Source organism: Argiope bruennichi, chromosome 1 (genome assembly GCF_947563725.1).
Source record: "Argiope bruennichi chromosome 1, qqArgBrue1.1, whole genome shotgun sequence".
Taxonomy (NCBI): domain Eukaryota; kingdom Metazoa; phylum Arthropoda; class Arachnida; order Araneae; family Araneidae; genus Argiope; species Argiope bruennichi.
The window spans coordinates 132,618,065-132,639,347 of record NC_079151.1 but is presented as its reverse complement, the minus strand read 5'-3'; the positions used below and the strand labels follow the sequence as shown (position 1 = coordinate 132,639,347).

Below are 21,283 nucleotides of genomic sequence, written 5' to 3'. Positions count from 1 at the left end.
AATAGGCCTTTAAAGCTTAAAAACTATAAAACTGTTTTGTTTTTTTTGGAAACTTTTGGAACCAAATATTCGTCAACAAAATCTTAACTTTATCCATCAAATTTTATAGCCATACAGTGCAACTGAATGAAGCTGAAACCTTTATTTATTTATTTTTTATTTTGTAATCATCACAAAATTCAACCTCGAAATTTTGTCGAATTTCCATGTTTCAGGCATCCCTAAATTAGAACAATATATTTTCAGAATTATTCTATTAGTGAAAATGATAAATCAAAAATGCTTGTTGCCACTCACCATTAAGTTTTGTATTTCCTATTTCTTTAATTCTACTCTTAGCTTATTCCAACTCAGAATCTGGCAACTTCTTTTTAGTTTAGGTTACGGAAAAATTGGAATAAGAATTGGCTTTTGATGTGATTACGTTAACTTACGCTTTTTAATAGTATTTATATAAGTTTTCATCAATATTATGTACGTATTCTATGCAGAATAACTTTCTCTACTGTAAATAGCCTCATTATCTCTTTGTCGTGTGTTGTGAAAATAAATATATTTAAAACGAAAGGAGAGTTTTTGCATTGAGTCATAACAATGCTTTCAGCTAGACAGATGAAATCTTGTGTACACACCAAGTTTGTAGATTGTTATCATATTTTGAAGGAAATCCATTCGCAGGTTGTCTATTTCTTCCGAGTAAAAATGAATACAATAACCACAAAATGAAAAGAGCTAGATGATTAATATTTGAAGATTTGCAGAAATCTTCCCAAGCACGTGTCATGAGAAATTAAAAAAAAAAAACCCAAAGAAGAATATTAATAAACCGACTTCTTAAGAAACATGGGGGATCAACAAATATAAACAATTCCATAAAAATCATTTAATTCTAATTAAAAAGTAATTAATACTTAAGTTAAAGCACCGAGGTTAATGCAAACGATTTTTAAGAAAAATTATTTTTCCTTTTTTCGGTGTTTTTTTCGAAATTAAGAAAATTCCATGGATATTCCATTCGATACTATATATTAGTTTTACTTTTCATAGATAAGTAAAGAATATAATCCAACAAAAATTACCTTATTTAATGGTCCCGTATGAATACTCGTTGCAGGAGGACGACTGCAAGGCAGTGGGGTAACACGATTGGTGACAGATTTCGATGCAGGGATGCCAACTAAAAAAATAAAGAGATTAAAACAATTGGAAAACATTATTCGGATAGAACAAGGCACATAAATATTTTTGTATGCAAATAAATACTTCATTCCCAGATACAATTATCTGATACAAAAAAAAAAGAATATAATTTAAATAAATCTCATTATTTTAGAATTAGCAGCTTTCTACATTGACAAAATATTAAATTCCATAACACTCTAAAATCACGTGACTTGCGGAATTACAAACAGAGATGAGCTTATTTTAATATATAGGAGGCAAATATTTCGGGGGAAAATAAGGGCAAAAGAATACAATATATTAAAATTAATACTTGTACAAAGTTGAATTATTTCAAAGTCGATGTTTAATAAAATCTAATAAAAATCGTCTGATGTTTCGACTTCTTTCCTTTCTTTTTAGATGGAATATATTTATTAATAAAGTCAAATGTCTTTAAAAATATTAACCTTTTAAAAACATTTTCTTATTATATGAGAGATTGATCAATTTCTGATGATATTTTCGAATCAATTTTGAGAAAGAATAGTCTTAGTAACTTTTTTATTCCTATATTTTCCATTTGTATTTTAAAATCAGAAATATTCGAAACAAAGACTGAAAATCTGGAACTATATCAATTCTGAGATAACTGTATTATATAATTTTAGTTAGATAAAAAGAACGAAATTAAATAAAAACTGATAAGAAAATATTTGAAATATTTTATAGTTTAAATAATACTAATAGCCTAATATATACATAAAAAGTATTTACATCAGATGGTAAGAATTAAAAATATTATTCCGAGCAATAAAGGGAGGGATGAACAAAGAGGAAGATAAGCAAATATTCCCCAATATAAACATAATTAAATCATTATAATTCAATCAAAATCGTGATCCATTTTAATTATGAATCGTAAGTTTTATACGATTGCGATAAGTACAGAAAACTCCAGATTATTTGAGGAATTGCGTGGCGCGGTAATTATGCAAAAGCGAATTATTCTCAAAACGACCAGAGGGCATTTACTTTTTTACTTTACGAAAAAAAAAAATCGAATTTTTTTTAAAAGCGTTAACAATTTTTTCTTAAACCCGACATTTTTTAACAGCATTTGGAATAACAACCGCAGATAATAGAGTTCACTGTACTGACAATCGCAAAACAAACGTTTCTTTAATCAATAAACATAGTAATAGTTCTAAAGGAAAAAAGTCAATTTTCACTAAATAGCAGTTTTTTAGTTATATAACACTTCCACTCTATTTTATACATCATTAGTTTTCGTGTGCTCTGAAGTGCATACGACTGAGACGTCTGTGGTTTTTATTCTCATCTCATTCTCTTTTGGCTACAAGGTTCTGAAAAAAGTCACTTTACTTCTAGCTATTCTGCACATGTAAATTCAACATATTCATGACATATCTATGTATTTATCGATAATCTCTGTATTTCACTGTTAAATTTTGCTTATGGCTGGGGAGGATTCAAATGAAAAGTACATAACATTAAAGACGTGTGTTGAAAACTTAACACACCAGTTAACAGCTACGCTACACGAGCAATTGCTTTTGTATCATGGTCATGTTACTCGGCTGCGAACCACAAGGTCGCAAGTTCTATCCTCGCTCATTCCAATTCGCCACATTGGTGACCTCGGACGATGAACCTTCAACCTTCGTACAGCTGCCCACAGCAAATCAAAGTTGTCAGACTCACTTGGCGCAACAGCAATCACTCATCCACACAGCCCTCGCCATAACGCTTGGCGCTACTCAAATGGGTACAGGTGCATTAGACTCAACAGCCAATAAATTCATCACCACTCAACAGCATATCGTTAATCTCACCCCCAACTCACTGGAGGGAGAGTCTGTGTTGAAAGCTTATAAGCCAGTTAACAGCTACGCTAGACGAGCAATTGTTTTTGTATTGTGGTCATGTTACTCAGCTGCGAACCACAAGGTCCCAGGTTCTATCCTCGCTCAATTCAATTCGCTACAGACGTTTCAATTAAATGTCTTAAAACAGCCCTTAAATCTTCATAAAATTGCTTCGCTTTAATTACTTACGTTTATGGGAAGCACCATTTTCAAAAAACTGGTAAAACTGCGATACGTAAGTGGCGATGCTGAGAGTATCGGGTTCGTCATATTTCACCATGTCTTCAGCATCCAACAACGCAGGGATGCCCAGTCTCTCTTCGGCGACTTGGAATGCCTATAAAATCAATGGAAAATCTTTTGTAAGAGGCAAGCTTATCAAATCATATTTGTGAAAAATAGATTAAAGGTATTATATTACAGTACACAGCTGAAAATTTTAAAAAAATACAGTTAAAAAAATTTAATTTTCTTTAAAATAAAGGTAATGATTTGTAGATCTACTTTTTATAACATTGTAACGTTAATAACACGCCCATTGCGTGATGTGACACGCATGATAGAAAAGTTGTTCTAAATGACGTATAAGGCGGATTGTAAGAATGAGCAATACCATATTTCGCATGTCTTTATTTCTTAAGTAGTAGGTTTCCACCAAGAAACAATTTTGATTTTAATGTGAAACTGATTGAAATGTTAGAGCTTTTCCTCCATAATTTAGAAAATTGTATGATGCAAAAATTCAAATTTCCATCAAGTTTCAAAAAATAAAGCCACTTTATACTACTTTAAATATCTTAAAATTAATTTACATATATTTTTCGCTATTTTAATAAATGTTTAAAAATATTTGTAAGAATATGTTATAAAAAATATTCTCATCCTTGTAAGAATATTCTACAAAAATACCTGTCATCATTTTAGCCATCGCTTTTTTTATACACACGCATTTCAAGGGTATTAAATACATTTTTGTGTGTGCCCATTATCGCTACTAAATAATGTAGAGAAGTTTTAAAAATAAATTGAATATGAACAAATCAAGAATCACGCATTTTCATGCTACGATATTTCAAGTTCTAAGTTCGAATTTCCATTTAAATTTGTTTGTTTTTCATAATATTTGGCACCAAGTTATAATATTTTAATTTGGTGCCAAATGCTGCTAAATTAAAAGAAATTATTTTTGAAAGTTATAATAATTAATGTGTAAAAGTCAATAAAATGAATTACTAAAAATCATGTTGATACTTTTTTTAACTGAATTTTTCGATTTAAAACAGTTACTGCTTTTTTTAAGACATTGCAACTGATATGAGATTCGAAGATCCGATAAGAGCGATGCACAAATTTATTTAACAGAATTAATTGATAATGGGTTTTTTTTTAATTTTATTTTGAAACAAACAAAACAAATTAAAGATATATTTCTTTCATCTTTTTGATACACTGTAAAATCATCTGTTATCAACATTTAATCATGGTCATAATATTTATAGTGCTTATCTATCGTAAATTATTAAATTTTCTGCTGACAGTTATATAGATTAAAAGTGGAATTCTGGCCCTTTATAGGTGATTTTGATCCACGTATCTTAATGAGCATTTTAACGAGATTAACTTCATTTTATCTAAAAACGATGAGAGATCAACATCTTTCAAGATCCTCCTTTTCTTTTTTTCTCCCCCCCCCCACTTATGGAATAAAAATAAAATTCTTTAAGACATTTTAAGAAATAGATTACTCTTGGATTATTTTCATTCCATCTGATTACTTTTTATCAAATACTAGAAATAATTTTGGAAATATCGTTTGGAATTTAAAATAGCTATCTTATTTAATTAAAAGTGATAGAAAGAATGATATTTATTTTCTTGTCGAAATGAATGCATTCATTGAAATTGAATGATATATAAAAGAGAAATATAAATAATATTTATTTATTTTATTTTATTTTTACTTTAGATATAATAATATAATATTCAATTCGAACAACTGATTCCATTCTGACAAAATTCTGGGTTATGCAAAAAAAAAAAAAATAATAATAATAATAATAATAATATTCAATTCGAATAATTAATCTGAACACAGAACAACTTTAATATGTACTTGGTACGATTCGGTTTTAACAGCGATCAAAAAGTGCCGAGAAAAAGTTTCGGGAAATTATAAAAATATACTCAAGTGCATTATTATTTATTATAAAAAATTTTTTGAATGTGCGAATCACATGCTATATAGATTGACGATTAAAATCGCCAAATTGGCTAACATTTTTTCTTGGCGCTTTTTGGTCGCCGATACAACCAACAAGTATCCTTTAAATTCAATACATCGTATTGAGCCGTAAGAACTTTTGAGAAAGCTGCTATGAAATTTTGAGATGAAGCTTCGAAATTTTGAAACCAGAATCAGAACCATTCAGTATCAGAATTCTCATTCCAGCAGTTCCATGCCTTCACTCGTTCTTCAAAAACACAAAGAAAATGAAGCGAAACTTGGTGAGAAACGGATACAAGGAAGCAGCCTAAAGGGTAGATTTTTCTTTGGGCGTTGTAATTGGGTGAACATGATGGCAGGCTAGTACTTGTTCCAACCGAGAAGACAACTCGCTGCGTTTGTTCCACTTAACTTATGCTTCAAGGTATCTTTCTATTTTTATTTTTGATTGGACGCCGTTTAAAGTGAAGGATTAGGAGGGTTCGACAGGTGCCATTAAATGTCGTCAGTTCGAACTAAATATCTACGCTGGATGATTACGAATCAGTTTTATTTATGGTTGTATCCGTTAGCAGGATAATACGAGCTCAGTTTGTACATTTAAACTCGATAACTATCTGTTACTAATGCAATAAAAATAGATTTGAGGAAAACTTATCCATCAATCAAAAGGAATATTAAAGGGTTCAAAGTATGATTGTTAAGATGTTGAGTGAAACGGAAGAACAATTCTTAATATTTTGCATCAAATATTGCTTACGGAATATTTTACACACACACATACATATATATAAAGCTTTACTGCAGTAGAGGTTCGTGGAATTTATAAAATAATTAAACAGAATGATTTCAGATTATACTTAAATGAATTTTTTCTATGTGAGAGAGCTATCATAGTTAATTACAATAATTCATTGAGCATTCACTGAACAGTTTATTAAACTATCATAGTTCATTGAGCTTTATTTTTAACATTGAAATTAAATAAGAATAATATCAAAATAACGAATAGAAAAATCTTTTCCTAATCAGAAAAACAACCTAGATCAAAGTAAAATTTATCGATAAACTTTGAAATTCGCTTTGTGCTTCTAAGCAGTAAAAGAGCATAAGGAAATTATAAACACACAGACACACACACACATTTTTTAAAAATATACTATTATTAATATATAGAGGTATTTTTTTTATTTTAATTATTATTTTCTTTTTTTTAATGTTTAGTTTTTTATTCGCTATTATAAATTTACATCTACGTGGCGCAAAACGTGTAAAATTAAAATTCAATAAAATTGATTGATTAAGTTCTTAAAACAATAAACGAATATTATTATCACCGAAATTACACAAACATATAAAATTTTAAAACTCACATTTATAAATAAATGATCAAGAAATCAATTACAAAATTTTATCTTTACAAATATGAAACAAATCAATTATCACATCATTCAATAAATTTCCGGTCTAACTATGAAGAACATTTTTTTACAAGAAATTTGACTTTATTTATCAACACAGATTTTCAAGAGCGACACATTCTTTTCAACGTTTCTCTACTTTTCGATGCCTTTTTTTTTTTTTTTTTTTTTTGTACAACGGTTTGTCTTTGCTCTTAAAATAGACCTCAATTTCGGCAATCATTTCTTCGTTTGAGCCAAATTTTTTTCCCAGGAGTATCTTTTTGATGTCTACAAAAAGTCAGTAGTCGTTGGAAGCCAGATCCGGAGAGGAAGCAATTCGAAGAGTCATTCATTAAATTTAAACATCGTCTTTATTGAATTGTGAAACATGGAATTGTTTTAGTGAAATAGCACTCTTTCTTTTGCTTAAGAAGCCGTTTTTTCTTTATTTCTACATTCAATCGATGCATTAATGCCATGTAATATTCGCAAATGATAATTTTACCTTTCGCAAGATAGTCGACTAACAAAATATCATGCGTGTCCCAATATACGGGTGCCATAATCATGCCAGTTGACTTATGAGTTTTGGGTCGCTCTAGAAGATTCACTCAGCTGGCGATTTTTTTTATTCATATGTGTAGTAATGGATCCATGTTTCATTCACCTCCATATACCGATGCAAGAAATACTTTTTATCTTGTTTGAATAGATCCAAGCATAGCTCTGAAGCGTCGACGCATTGTTGTTTTGAGTCCGGTGTGAGCAAATACAGCCATCACTTCGGAAGCAACTTTTTAAAGTTCAAATTAAAACTTACAATTGTAAATACATTACTTTCTGATATCTTTAAGGTGTCAGCTATCTCATGCATCTTCACTTTACGGTCTTTCAAAATTATTATTATTATTATTTATTTAGTTATTTTAATGTTTTCCAGAACAGCTATCGATTTTGGGCGACCAGAGGCGTTTAGAAGCATTGGTGTTTGTACGACCGATTTAAATTCAGCATACCAGTCAGTAATTATTGCTTTCCATAGAGCAGAATCTCCACAACATTTATCAAGCCACTGTTTGGCTTCAACATTAATTTTCCCATCAAAACACAATGTTATACAACACACAAAATTCATTTTTTTTTTCAATTGCTCTGAAGATTACAAAACTGAGGTCACTAAAACCAGTGTAACCTGTAAACTAATGGTCAGAATGTGATGAGATTTTAACACATATCATTTGAAAGTTGGTACTAATCAAAAATCATGGATCTCTCAACAGTGTTATCATATGTATGTCAGATAGGAGACTTAATGAGTGATGTTTTAAATAAGAATATTTAAAAGTGCAAATCTTCTTTTCAAAACTTCCAAGTCTGATCATTTTTATATGGTTATTGTCAAAGTTATAACTATTTTCATAATTAATTTATTTAAAGACACATTGAATCTATTTTATCTAATAAAGCAGTGAGAATTCTAAAAAAATTATATCAATGTTATTTGGCAAGATAACGGTGGGGGGGGGGGAGATTTAGAAAATCAGTTATATGAATTACTTTTTATCTAAGTACGTAAAACCCTAATCGCTAAATGGAAAATAAAATCCATAATAAAAAAGAAGGAGAATACAAAATATATGCAATTAAAATTCCCGATATGAAATGGTACGAAATGCAATTCAGTGAGCTTCTAGGAAGTTTAAATTAGATAATTTATTATTATTATTCAATTTTTAAATAAAAAAAATCGCTTCTGGCAGTCAGAACTGTGTCATGGAATATTTTTATAGCACTGAATCATGCAACAGATAATTTATTGGCGTTTAAAACCAATGCCAACTTCAAAGCACCATTATTTCGATAAACATACCATAGGAGAAACAATGCAGCAAACTCTTTGATGTTTTAAATATATATTCATTAGTTATTCAAGTTTAACGTTGTCTGAATTAAGTAGGGAAAATATTTCAAAATCACACAGCATGGAAAGGGAAGTATGAGTTGCATAAGGTTAATATTCATTATTTGAAATGTTTTAGTCACGCATCCATTTCTGATAGGGAAACCAGAACACCTTAATGGTTTATTAAAGTCACTTTAAATTCAATTCAATGAAAAATGTTTCACGCAAATGAGCTGTGCATGTCATTTCCCGATAAATCAAGATATCATAAACTTCAAAGATAACACTTTCTCTCATATAAACCATTCAAAGTAGGACTTTTATTTGCATATATCGCACATTTTTAAAACATTGGCAATTTCAAATGGTGTCATACACAATTTTTAAAGAACTATTCACGTATGTTTAATTAGTATGGTTCGAATTTTTTCTTAAGATGCAAATGAGTAAATAAACAAACCAAAAAAATCAGCAATCCTACAATAGAGAGATTTCTAATCTGTTACACAAGCGTATATCGTGTTAATTGCTTCGTCAAAAAATATGCCTCCCATACGGTCGTCACTTAATAGATCTACCAACGCAGCACGTAGAAATAAGCGATTTCAAGCTTTTCAAATAAACGAGGAACGACAAGCGAGCTAGGAAGCAGATCGTTTACGAATTGCAAATTCACCTGCTTCAGAATCTCAAGATCAACATGCGGCAAGAATCGAAGCAACTATTCTTAACAGAAAGTCGAATGGGGAAAATGTGTTCATTCCAAGCATTGCCATTATTTCCACTGACATGTTGTTGTTTTTTAATTTTATTTTAATTGACTGCAGTTCCCCATTTGTCTTGCATTCTCGATGACCATCAACAAGGCGCAAGTACGATTGAACCTAAAAAAGTCACGTTTTTTATATGGCCAGTTGAATGTTGGATGCTCACGAGTCGGACAGCCAAGAAATTTAATTGTTTTTGATGAAGACAGAAAAACTAAAAATATTGTCTACCCTAAAGCACTTACTTCTCCCATATATATCATTCAATTTCACTGAATATATGCATTGTCAACAAGAAAATAAATATCATTCTTAATTAATCAAGACAGCTATTTCAAATTTCAATGATATTTCCAAAATTATTTCTTCTGCGGCAGCAACGCGCCGGGTACCAGCTAAAGGTTTAATAAAATCCAAGAGATGTGGCACGGATAATCATTCCTTTTCCATTATTCCGCTCTGTCACGAGTACAAATTACTTATTTTTTTTCTTCCACAACATTAGCAAACAGAATCCATTATTACGTCACATCATGCAATTAATGACCAATTCTTGACCTCTAACACGGAAGTTGTTGCCAGCCCATCTGCTGATAACAATGACTGGTTCATTAAAAAAAAAGAAAGAAAGAAATTAGGGAAGAAGCAACTTCCCAAACCCACATAACCCTCATTAATTTCAGACAAGTAAAATTACCTGCTACCGCCTTTTCTTGCTAACTTTGTCGGCCAGAAAAAAGAGCCTTCCTACTTTCACTTGTCCGGGCCTATATTCGCCAACCCTTCTTGCACAGACTCGGTTGACATTAGTAGGGTAAAAGTTCACCGTAAGGTTATCATGGCCCAGATACATAACTCCAAGAATAACGACCCGAACGATTCTTGCGTTCAATAACAAAAGGAAGATACCGAGCTGTTCTTAAAGAACTAATAATATTTGGCGAGGGACGCAGTTCTTAAATATCTTTTCATGGGAGCATACAAAAGAAACTGGTTTCGCACAAAAGTGGGTTTTAGCCGAGAAATTACCTGCGGATGCTGTGTACAGCATGTACAGAAGAGAAAAAAATGTAGGTCAAAATAAGACAGCAATGGAGTTGTTTGAAAAAGCACGTAATTTACGACGATATTATTATAAGTTAAAAATCAAACAACACCCTCTGGAATGGTTCATTTTCTTTTATGGTACACAGAAAAGTCGTATATCTCGTCGCATATGTTAAAGTGGGAGCCCATAATACTAATGGAAAAGAACGTGAGACAGCTGGTCTGAATTCGAGAGCATTGTTTAGAAATGGAGACAGGGAGAAAATAAATAAATAAGACTTTTTTTTAAATAATAGGGATCGTAGTTTTATAATAAAATTGCATTAGAGAGTGGTAATCAGTTGCAAGATGAGATATGAGTTAAGTTCTCTTTCAACTTTTTTTGTCTGTTCTGGCATTTGCATTTCCAGGTGGTGTGCCAGAACAACTTATGGTTTAGATTAAAAAGTAAACATGCAGAAATGAGATCTTTTTATCGATAAGAAAACGTGTTTGGACGGAATTGCGAAAGCTGAGATTTTATTGAAAAACATCTATTTCTTAAAATTAAGAGCTGAAAATTTTAACAGAACTTAAAAAGGAATGTTTTTTTAAAACATTGAGTTTTTTTTTTTATTTTTTTTTTTATGTATACCACTCACGAAATTCAGTTCTAATGTGAGGTAGAATGGATACAATTATCATTGTGGAAATATATATATATATTTGAATTTGTATTGTAGAAATCTGCACACAAAAAAAGCGACAGTAAAAACGCCACATCTACAATAGTAGGTATTTCAGAATATGTGGAAAGGAATGATATATATATATATATACAAGCGAATACGAAAAGAAAACATGTAAGTGCTAATGACAATTGTTAATATCGGTTAAAGAACTACTACATTTACAATTTATAAATATTATGGTCATCGTCATGATTATGACTGAATAGTTAAATGGCAGTTGCATTGCTTGATTTTAAAGACTCACAGTAATGTTAATAAATAGACATACTATCTGTAAATTTCGCCGTATGTGATACACATAATGCAAAAAATGTTCAAGACAAAAAATGTTCAATAATGCAAAAAATGTTCAGAGTAAGGCACCGAAGAAGAGCTTCCAAATTTGTTATGTAATTACTTCTTAGGTAGTAGGCACTCACTAAGAAAGAATTTTAGAAATTTTAATAAGATTTTTAATTAAAAATTAATCAAAGTTTAACTTCTCGATAATTCGGTTCAAAAAACATTTTACAGAAACTTATTTGAGGGAAAAAAGTTTTTCGAAGACGCCATTTTTATTTCTGGACAATGTTTTTTCATAACTTCATTAGAATTTTTAAATATATTTGACAGCAATACTTTTTATAACCTTAGATATGGAATTTATGCAAGCGTTTATACGACAATTTTAAGCACACTTTTTACGTGCACATCATAACTGTATATGATCAAGAGTAAATTTTAAAAAATAAAATAAACAGATTTAGTCTAAACATCATCATGTTACAATGTTTAGGGATATAGGTTTGAATCTCCTTATAAATTTTTGTACCCTTTGTTTCCTACTATTCTATAATTCAAACCGCCAAGACTTAACACTTTAAAAACCTAAATCTTTTCTCCGCAACGCTGGCTATGCGAATACTTTAATGCTTAATTATATTCGTTAAATTATCGGATGATCAAAATTATTCTTATATAATTCCATTATATACGAATACATTAATGTAACTATATTCGTTAAAATATCGGATGATCAGAATTATTCTTATATAATTTCATAATATACGAATACTTTAATGCTAACTATATTCGTTAAAATATCGGATGATCAGAATTATTCTTATATAATTACATAATATACGAATGCTTTAATGCTAACTATATTCGTTAAAATATCGGATGATCAGAGTTATTCTTATATAATTCCATGATATATGAATAGTTTAATGCTTAACTATATTCGTTAAAATATCCGATGATCAAAATTATTCTTATATAATTCCATAATATACGAATACTTTAATGTTAAATGTATTCTTTAAAATATTGGATGATCAGAATTTTCTTATATAATTCCATAATATATTGTCTTATTATATACGTTTAAGATAAAATTTAGATTCTCTTCCCTTTTCTGTTGTCATAGCGGGAAATATTTTAATTCCTTAGCGGAAAAAAAAAAAAAATATTTACTCGAAGCGTATCAATTGTGACGCATACTAATTGTGACGAATATAGAGCAATCCTTCTAAGCTCTGAAAGGCTACCATCCATATTTGCGCAACTTAAAAAAATTATATATCCGCTTCCATTTCTAAAAAGAATGCCAGTCTGACATACGTGAGTGACAATACATAAACATGACTGACAGTGAATGATGTATGCATGTGTTTATTCAGAAATTGTTCCATAAAGCCTTTTTTAACACCATTTACAGTAACATGCATCCAACTGTCACAAATTATGATATATATATGATTCCAAAAATGATTTAAATATCTAAATACGAAACAATAAATTATTTATAACTAATATACTACTTAACTTATTAAATTGGAATGAACTACTGACATGTCTATAATTTCTCCTGCAGGAAATATTAACTGAATCTTAATTAACTATGTTAATTATACTTTTAAACTGTATATAAGGAAAATAATCAAACAAATTATTTTCTAATTACTCTATTATAACTGGTGAATTATACTTATTATTATACTTGAAAAATTATACTTAATTATAGCTTATTTTCTAATTATTGTACTATTCTAATTATTATACTATAACTGGTGAAAGTACACGACTCTATAGAAAAATTAGACATTTAATAAGTTGAACGAGAAAAAATTTGTTTTACTCTACATAACACTTTGCCCTAAGTATTTTTGCAGTAACTTGTTTAAAAATAAAGTTCTAGTGTGAAGAAATCTACTATATGATACTTCTGTGACCTTATTCGAAATCTTATGGTAAGACAATCCAACTGACATAAGTATAAAAGAAAAGCAGTCAGAGAAGATAAACGAGGAACAGGTTTTTTTTTCAAAAATAAAAATCTGACCTGAAAAAGAATAAAAAGCGCAGGAAACATTTGCAATTCTAAATTGCATGCAACTGGCACTCAAAAAGCTCTCGCTTGGTTGGATTACGTATCAATGTTAAGCTCTGCCGGCTAACCGTTACTCAGAACGGAAACAGCGGTTTTGATATCCATGAAGTAGAAGTGTTCTCTAGAACATTCTTTTCAGAAAGAAATATCAAACAAAAACCTTCAAACTTTCTAGTTATTTAACTTCGCTTGAATACTTGCGAAAACAGCACTCTGGATTTTATAAAATAACATTATAGGTGAAAAGGGATTAAATGGGAACGTACTTAATCGTTTAACTTGCAAGACTGGTGAAAAGAATGTATTAAAAAAAAACGAAGAAGAAAAATGAAAAATCCAAAGAATACCTTCATGATTCATAGCTTATAAGAATTTCTACTATGATGCCGTTTAAATTTAACTTGTCAAATAAAACTACATGATGCATAGATAATTCATGGTTCGCCTCACGAAAATGATTTAGAATGATCAACCAAGCACTTTTTTCCATTGTTTTTTTGTTTGCGTTTAAGAAGCGCCTCATTAAAATAACGAAAACAAAATTGATGAAAAAAAAAATAGCAACCACAACACACGGTATTCATCTAGATTCGTATTTCATTGTTACTATATTTTTTTTTTTACTTTTTTATTTCCACTTTAGGTTCTTACTAAATAGCTCTTTGAATTTTAAAATTTTGATATCATTATTATATGCAAACATCTTTAGGGATTTAACATGCAAATGAATTTCTAAAAATTATTTTATTTCAGAGCAAAAACAAGAATTCTTTTTATTAATAAATAAGCGAAGTACAATTAAACCAAATAAAGATATCTCTTACTAGAAAGTTCAATAACTTTATAGGGATGTAAAGAATTTCATATTTTAATTTATAATACTTAGCGATAAAAAAATATGTAAATAAAACAATGATCAATTAAAATTTAAAAACTCACGAAATCTAATTAATTTAGAATACAAGATTTTATTTTGTATAAAATCGTTTGCATTTTATACAGATTAATATCAGCATAAAATGCAAACGATTTAAATGTTCCAAATTCCATTGCATCAGAAATAACTTCATGACTAGCATCCAATCAATTCAGAAAGCAAGATTTTAATTTGTATAAAATCATTTGCATTTTATACAGATTAAAATCTGCATAAAATGCATTTTAATGTTTAAAATTCCATTGCATCAGCAATAATTTCATGACTAATTTTAAGAAATGCTAAAAGAAAAATAATATAAAAATTTCAAACATAGATTTTTTTTTCTTCTAATTTTAAAATTATTTGTTCTAAGAATTTTTTTGCAAAACGTAGATAAAGAATTTAAACAGAGAATTAAAAATTTGGAATGGAAATTGAAGTGAAGTCAAGTATTATGAATTATAAATATTTGGATAATTAAAATAGGAAGAAAACGATAATATATCAGGTAGATCTAAAAATGTTCAAAGTTAATTGAAACAACTGATAACTGACTTTAAAAAATTAATTTCTATTCAATTTTGAAAAATAATTCCTATTGCACCTTTCTCCCCTCTTGCAAAAGAAAAGAACAAAAAACTCCAAAAATAACATTAAAAAAACAGGGTTCTGTTGGATTTTTGGTCAGTAGAATTTTTCATTTGGAATAAGACACTTCTATTAATCAAAAATAAATTTAATGCATAAAAAAAATAAAGAAATATGAATAAATATAAATGTCCTTTACATTATAACGAAGCATATTTAAAGCCTTTTTTTTATCAAGGTAAAAATTATTTTCAATTTTTTCAACTTCTATTCTAAAGAACAGGTTATTTGTTAAAACAAAAACTGCAAATTAATAACAAAAAAAATGCTATGCAATAGAAAGAAATCTGCCGAATTAAAATCAAATATTTCGTATTTAAATAACTACCTGCATTTTTAAAAATATTTACATCTATTTTTTTAACTTCTTCAATATGAAAGTAACCCTCCATTCTTATTGTTTTGACTTTCTCTCAAATAATTTTCAATTTTTATAGGGAAAGAAAACCTCAATCTATTCTGATCTATATAAGTTATAAAATAAATTATTACAAAAACTTATTTTATTCAGTGAGATTCAGTGAATAGATTCAAATAAGGTACACAGAAACATGCATGAGTTTTCATTCAAGAAAATTAGGTTCTTTTTATATATATTTTTTAATTCTATTTATTTATTCATTTTCCTTGTATGCTAAACGGATTACACCACCTTTTTAACTCTCATCGATCAACCTTTCAACTCTGCTTATAAACTAAAGGAGGTGAGTCTGCAAATCTAAATATACCGAAACAGGTCATAACTCAAGTTTTAGGGTGGATTTCTTCCGTGAGTAATCACTCATGACAATAGAGCGAGATGTGTTTCTTTTATTCATTTATTAGCCGCCTTTGACGACCAACTGCTTCGTTGGAATTAATAATTGACAAAATTTTCAATTAAATATTTTATGTTATGTTCAGCAAAATATGTTTAAACTCCAAATTTTGCAAGATATATAAATTGTACTATTTCAGATGCCTTTCGTTTTTACGCAGATATTAGATATTTGCAGAGTTTTAACATTGTCATCTAAAACAATGTAAATTTTTTCTTCCTGTTAATAGTACGTTTTACATATAAATTTAAATATTTTACAGATCCTTTGCAAATTTAAAGAAATGCATCGCTTACTTTCCTAAAATTTGCTTTGCTAGTAATGATATATGTTAAAGAAAGAAGTTTAATTTCATTATTATCAAGGTTTCATTATTTCTTGTATTAATAAAAGATTTTTAAAAGCAATAAATGGTTCCTTTTAGAGTAACTGTGTTCTTTCAGAATTTTTTATGTTTTTGTATTATAATTCATGATACGTTTAATTTTCATTTAGAATTCTTACACATCTTTGTATTTTTGTAGGAAAACAAGTCTACATTTTTTTAAAAAAATTTATTAAACATTGAAAAAATTATACGGCAAAAAATTGGCATCATTTAAAATATAATTTTTTTGAATTTCAAGATGAGGTAATGATAATTTTTGTAATGTCGAAATTGTATATATCAAAATCTTGCTAAATTTTTAATTAATTAAAATTTTAATTAATTTTTAATTAATTTTATTTTAATAATTTTAATAAAAATTTTACAAAAAATCGCTATGTGCACATTCCCAGTCTTCAAAGTATATTTATGCCAAGTTTGAAAGATTCAAGTATCGTATATATTTTCGTACCCATAAACAACAAAATATATTTTAAAAAAAACAAAAAAACTCCAAAATTTAGATGAATTCACCACAAATAAATGCATAAAGTATTAGAAAATCAGGTAAACGTATTTTTATCAATAATATAAATAAATATAAAATAAGATGCTAAAGATGTATCTTCTTATATAAAACTTTTCTACTTTAATATTAAATTAAAAAGCAAATTTTTGTTTACATATTTAAATATATTATTTTAAAAAATATAAAATATTTATATAAGTTTCCTTACATTTATTAGATACTAGCCGCCTTTGGCGACCAGCCGGTTCGCCAATCTTAATGTTCGTTAAAATTTTAATAATTAAATATTTTATGCAATTTCTACTTTAATAGCTTCTTCATCAAAATATTTTAAAACTTCAAATTTTGATTATCATATAATTCATTCATAATATTACAAAGGCCTTCAGTCATAACGTAATATGTATCTCTCTCATTTTCTGTTAGCACCCGTAGAATTTATGCTTTAAATTAAAGTGGAAAGAATTTATCTTCAATTAATATAATAATATTTTTTTACTGAAACAAAGCATTTTTTTATAATCTGATTACTGAAAATAGAGTCACTCAGCGTTTAAACTTTATGGGCACTAAAGAATATCTTTTTTAAATTTATTTAATATCTCAAGAGTTGGTGCACAAAATTTTCTTAGATTCATTATGAGCAGATCGATTAATTAACAATGTTTAAATTTAAATGCATCAAACACTAAGAAAATAAAACGAATAGTTTAAAATAAACGGTTGAAAACGGTAGAATTTATGCTTTAAATTAAAGTGGAAAGAATTTATCTTCAATTAATATAATAATATTTTTTACTGAAACAAAGCATTTTTTTATAATCTGATTACTGAAAATAGAGTCACTCAGCGTTTAAACTTTATGGGCACTAAAGAATATCTTTTTTAATTTATGTGATAATATCAAGAGTTGGTCAACAAAATTTTCTTAGATTCATTATGAGAAGATCGATTTATTAACAATGTTTAAATTTAAATGCATCAAACACTAAGAAAATAAAACGAATCGTTTAAAATAAACGGTTGAAAACAGGTTTTAAAAAAACTACTTAAAAAACGATGTACTTAAAACTATAAGCATATACAAAAAATATATAACTAACATAAATACAATTTATTTACAAAAGCATGCAACTAATCCAAAAATAATTTAAGTCATCCATTGATAACGTTGTCATGGCAACAATCAGAACAGAATGCACATGCGTGAATTTTCTTCGCCGGTTACGTAACGCAAATACGTGATTTTTTCTACGCCAGTTGGGGTAACGCTATGCGGATTAGAAATTTTTAATTTCCTTTATTCTGTTTTATTTTAATTCAAAAGTACTTCAGAATGAATCTGAAGGATTGATTCATTAACAATGTTTAATTTTAAATGCATCAAACATTAAGAAAATAAAAAGAACCGATTGAAATAATCCGCCGAAAAATTTTAACCCTAGCCTCATTACTGTTGGGAGAAAAAAAACTGAAGCCTTTCTCGTTTGGCGCTGGGGATAATGGCAGATTTTTTTGGCGGAAAAGTTGGCGGTGGGGCAAATGGAAGATTTTTTTATCGGGAAAGTTAGTTTTTAATTAATAATTAAAATTCTAATTAAAAATTCGAAAAAAGAAACCCCAGGTGCACATTCCCAACCTCCAAGGTATACATGTACCAAATTTGGTAGCTGTATGTCAAACGGTCTGGCCTGTAGAGCGCCAACACACACACACACACACACACACACACACACACACACACACACACACACACACACACACATTGAGCTTTATTATAAGTACTAGCCGCGTTTGGCGACCAGCCGGTTCGCCAATCTTAATGCTAGTTAAAATTTTAATAATTAAATATTTTATGTAATTCCTACTTTAATAGCTTCTTCATCAAATATTTTAAAGCTTCAAATTTTGATAGTCATGTAATTCACTCATAATAATATAAAGTCCTTCAGCCATAACATAATATGTATCTCTCTCATTTTCTGTTGTTCCGGTAGAATTTATGCTTAAAATTAAAATGGAAATGACTAAACTGCAATTAATATAATAATATTTTTTACTGAAACAAAGCATTTTTTTAATAATATGATTACTGATAATAGAGTCACTGAGCGTTTAAACTTTATGGGCACTAAAGAATATATTTCTGAAGTTATGTAATATCTCAAGAATTTGTCAACAAAATTTTCTCAGATTCATCATGAACAGATCGATTCATTAACAATGTTTCATTTTAAATGCATCAAACACTAAGAAAATAAATTTAATCGTTTAAAATAATCGGTAGAAAACAGGTTTAAAAAACTACTTAAAAAACGATGTACTTAAAATTATAAGCATATACAAAAAAATATATAACTAACATAAATACAATTTAATTACAAAAGCATGCAACTAACCTAAAAATAATTTAAATAATTGAAAACAGGTTAAAAAAATCTACTTAAAAAACGATGTACTTAAAACTATAAGCATATACATAAAATATATAACTAACATAAATACAATTTACTTACAAAAGCATGCAACTAACCTAAAAATAATTTAAATAATTGAAAACAGGTTAAAAAAATCTACTTAAAAAACGATGTACTTAAAACTATAAGCATATACATAAAATATATAACTAACATAAATACAATTTACTTACAAAAGCATGCAACTAACCTTAAAATAATTTAAATCGTCCTTTGATAACGGTTGTCATGGCAACAATCAGAATGCGCATGCGTGAATTTTCTTCGCCAGCTCCGGTAACGCAAGCGCGTGAATTTTTCTACGCCAGTTGGGGTAACGCTATGCAGATTATACATTTTTAATTTCCTTTATTTAGTGTTATTTTAATTCAAAAGTACTTCAGAATGAATCTGAAACATGGATTAATTAACAATGTTTAATTTTAAATGCATCAAACATTAAGAAAATAAACAGAATCGTTTGAAACAATCCGCCGAAAAATATTAACCCTAGCCTCATTACTGTTGGGAGAAAAAAAACTGAATCCTTACTCATTTGGCGGAAAAGTTGGCGGTGGCGAAAATGGAAGATTTTTTTGGCGGGAAAGTTAGTTTTTAATTAATAATTAAAATTCTAATTAAAAATTCGAAAAAAGGAACCCCAGGTGCACATTCCGAACCTCCAAGGTATACATGTACCGAATTTGGTAGCTGTAGGTCAAACGGTCTGGCCTGTAGAGCGCCAACACACACACACACACACACACACACATTGAGCTTTATTATAAGTATAGATATAGATTAAATATATGACTTCATTTTTGTTTTAAATAAATATATAAGATAAAAATGAAGGGGAACATTCTTTTTTTTTTTATAATCTGACCGTTAAAATGAATCATGCATATGATCAACAGCACCGAAATAGCTTCCTTGCTGAAATCTGAGTTCTTCATAAAATTTCAAAAATGAGTAGTATTAAAGTTCAATAAACAATTCAAGGTATATTGCAGTAAATATACACAAATGGTAAATATTTATTTCATAAATGTCATGATAAATAAGTTCCACTTACCAATGCGTTATTGTACAGCATGTTTTCTTTGGATAAGGATTCAAAATCTCTGTAAAGAAAAATCATGAAATTAAATTTTGTGTAATTATTTTTATTTAAATTTAGAAAAAGGCCGGAGAAAACAATAGTACATCACTAAAACCAGTTAATATTTTTAAATAAAAAATAAGAAATATGAGAAATAAAAATTGCAGTTCAATATATATATATATAGGCATGAACCTCTATGATTGTAGCCACATCTTTCAATGCTTGCTACTCACAAAATATATTAATTTCTGATGGATGTTTTTAAAATCCTGTACATGATCCTTTTAAAATCCTGTACATGATCCTTTTAAAATCCTGTACATGATCTTTTTAAAATCCTTGGACCTTTTAAAATCCTGTACATGATGGATCTTTTAAAATCCTGTACATGATGGATCTTTTAAATCTTGTACATTATGGATCTTTTAAAATCCTGTACATTATGGATCTTTTAAAATCCTGTACATGATGGATCTTTTAAAATCCTGTACATGATGGATCTTTTAAATCTTGTACATTATGGATCTTTTAAAATCCTGTACATGATGGATCTTTTAAAATCCTGTACATGATGGATCTTTTAAATCTTGTACATTATGGATCTTTTAAAATCCTGTACATGATGGATCTTTTAAAATCCTGTACATGATGGATCTTTTAAATCTTGTACATTATGGATCTTTTAAAATCCTGTACATGATGGATCTTTTAAATCTTGTACATTATGCATCTTTTAAAATCCTGTACATGAAATTCACCATTAGTATCTGGTTTAATAATTCAAACAATGTTTCAATTATTAAATCCTACTAATTTTTTTCTTAAAAAAATGAATGTTATTCACAAAATTTTGTAATATTAAGAAATTTATATACATGTCAATACCGGTGACTTCTAATTCATTTTTAGTCAATAAAGTTTAAATTTAATTGCATAAATTTGGGA

The 21,283-nt window shown here is 28.5% G+C and overlaps 1 protein-coding gene across 2 annotated transcripts in view; it reads right to left on the bottom strand.

Moving 5' to 3' along the window:
- The window catches only part of LOC129965692 (MICAL-like protein 2), a 107,234-nt gene that overhangs the window by 1,006 nt on the left and 84,945 nt on the right, over window positions 1-21,283 (bottom strand). For both annotated transcript variants that reach the window (XM_056079808.1, XM_056079802.1), the window contains exons 3-5: window positions 20,309-20,357; window positions 3,240-3,387; window positions 1,080-1,177 (exon numbers count right to left, since the gene is read on the bottom strand). In XM_056079808.1, coding sequence (XP_055935783.1) covers window positions 1,080-1,177; window positions 3,240-3,387; window positions 20,309-20,357 — 295 coding nt within the window. The remainder of the gene's footprint in view (window positions 1-1,079; window positions 1,178-3,239; window positions 3,388-20,308; window positions 20,358-21,283) is intronic.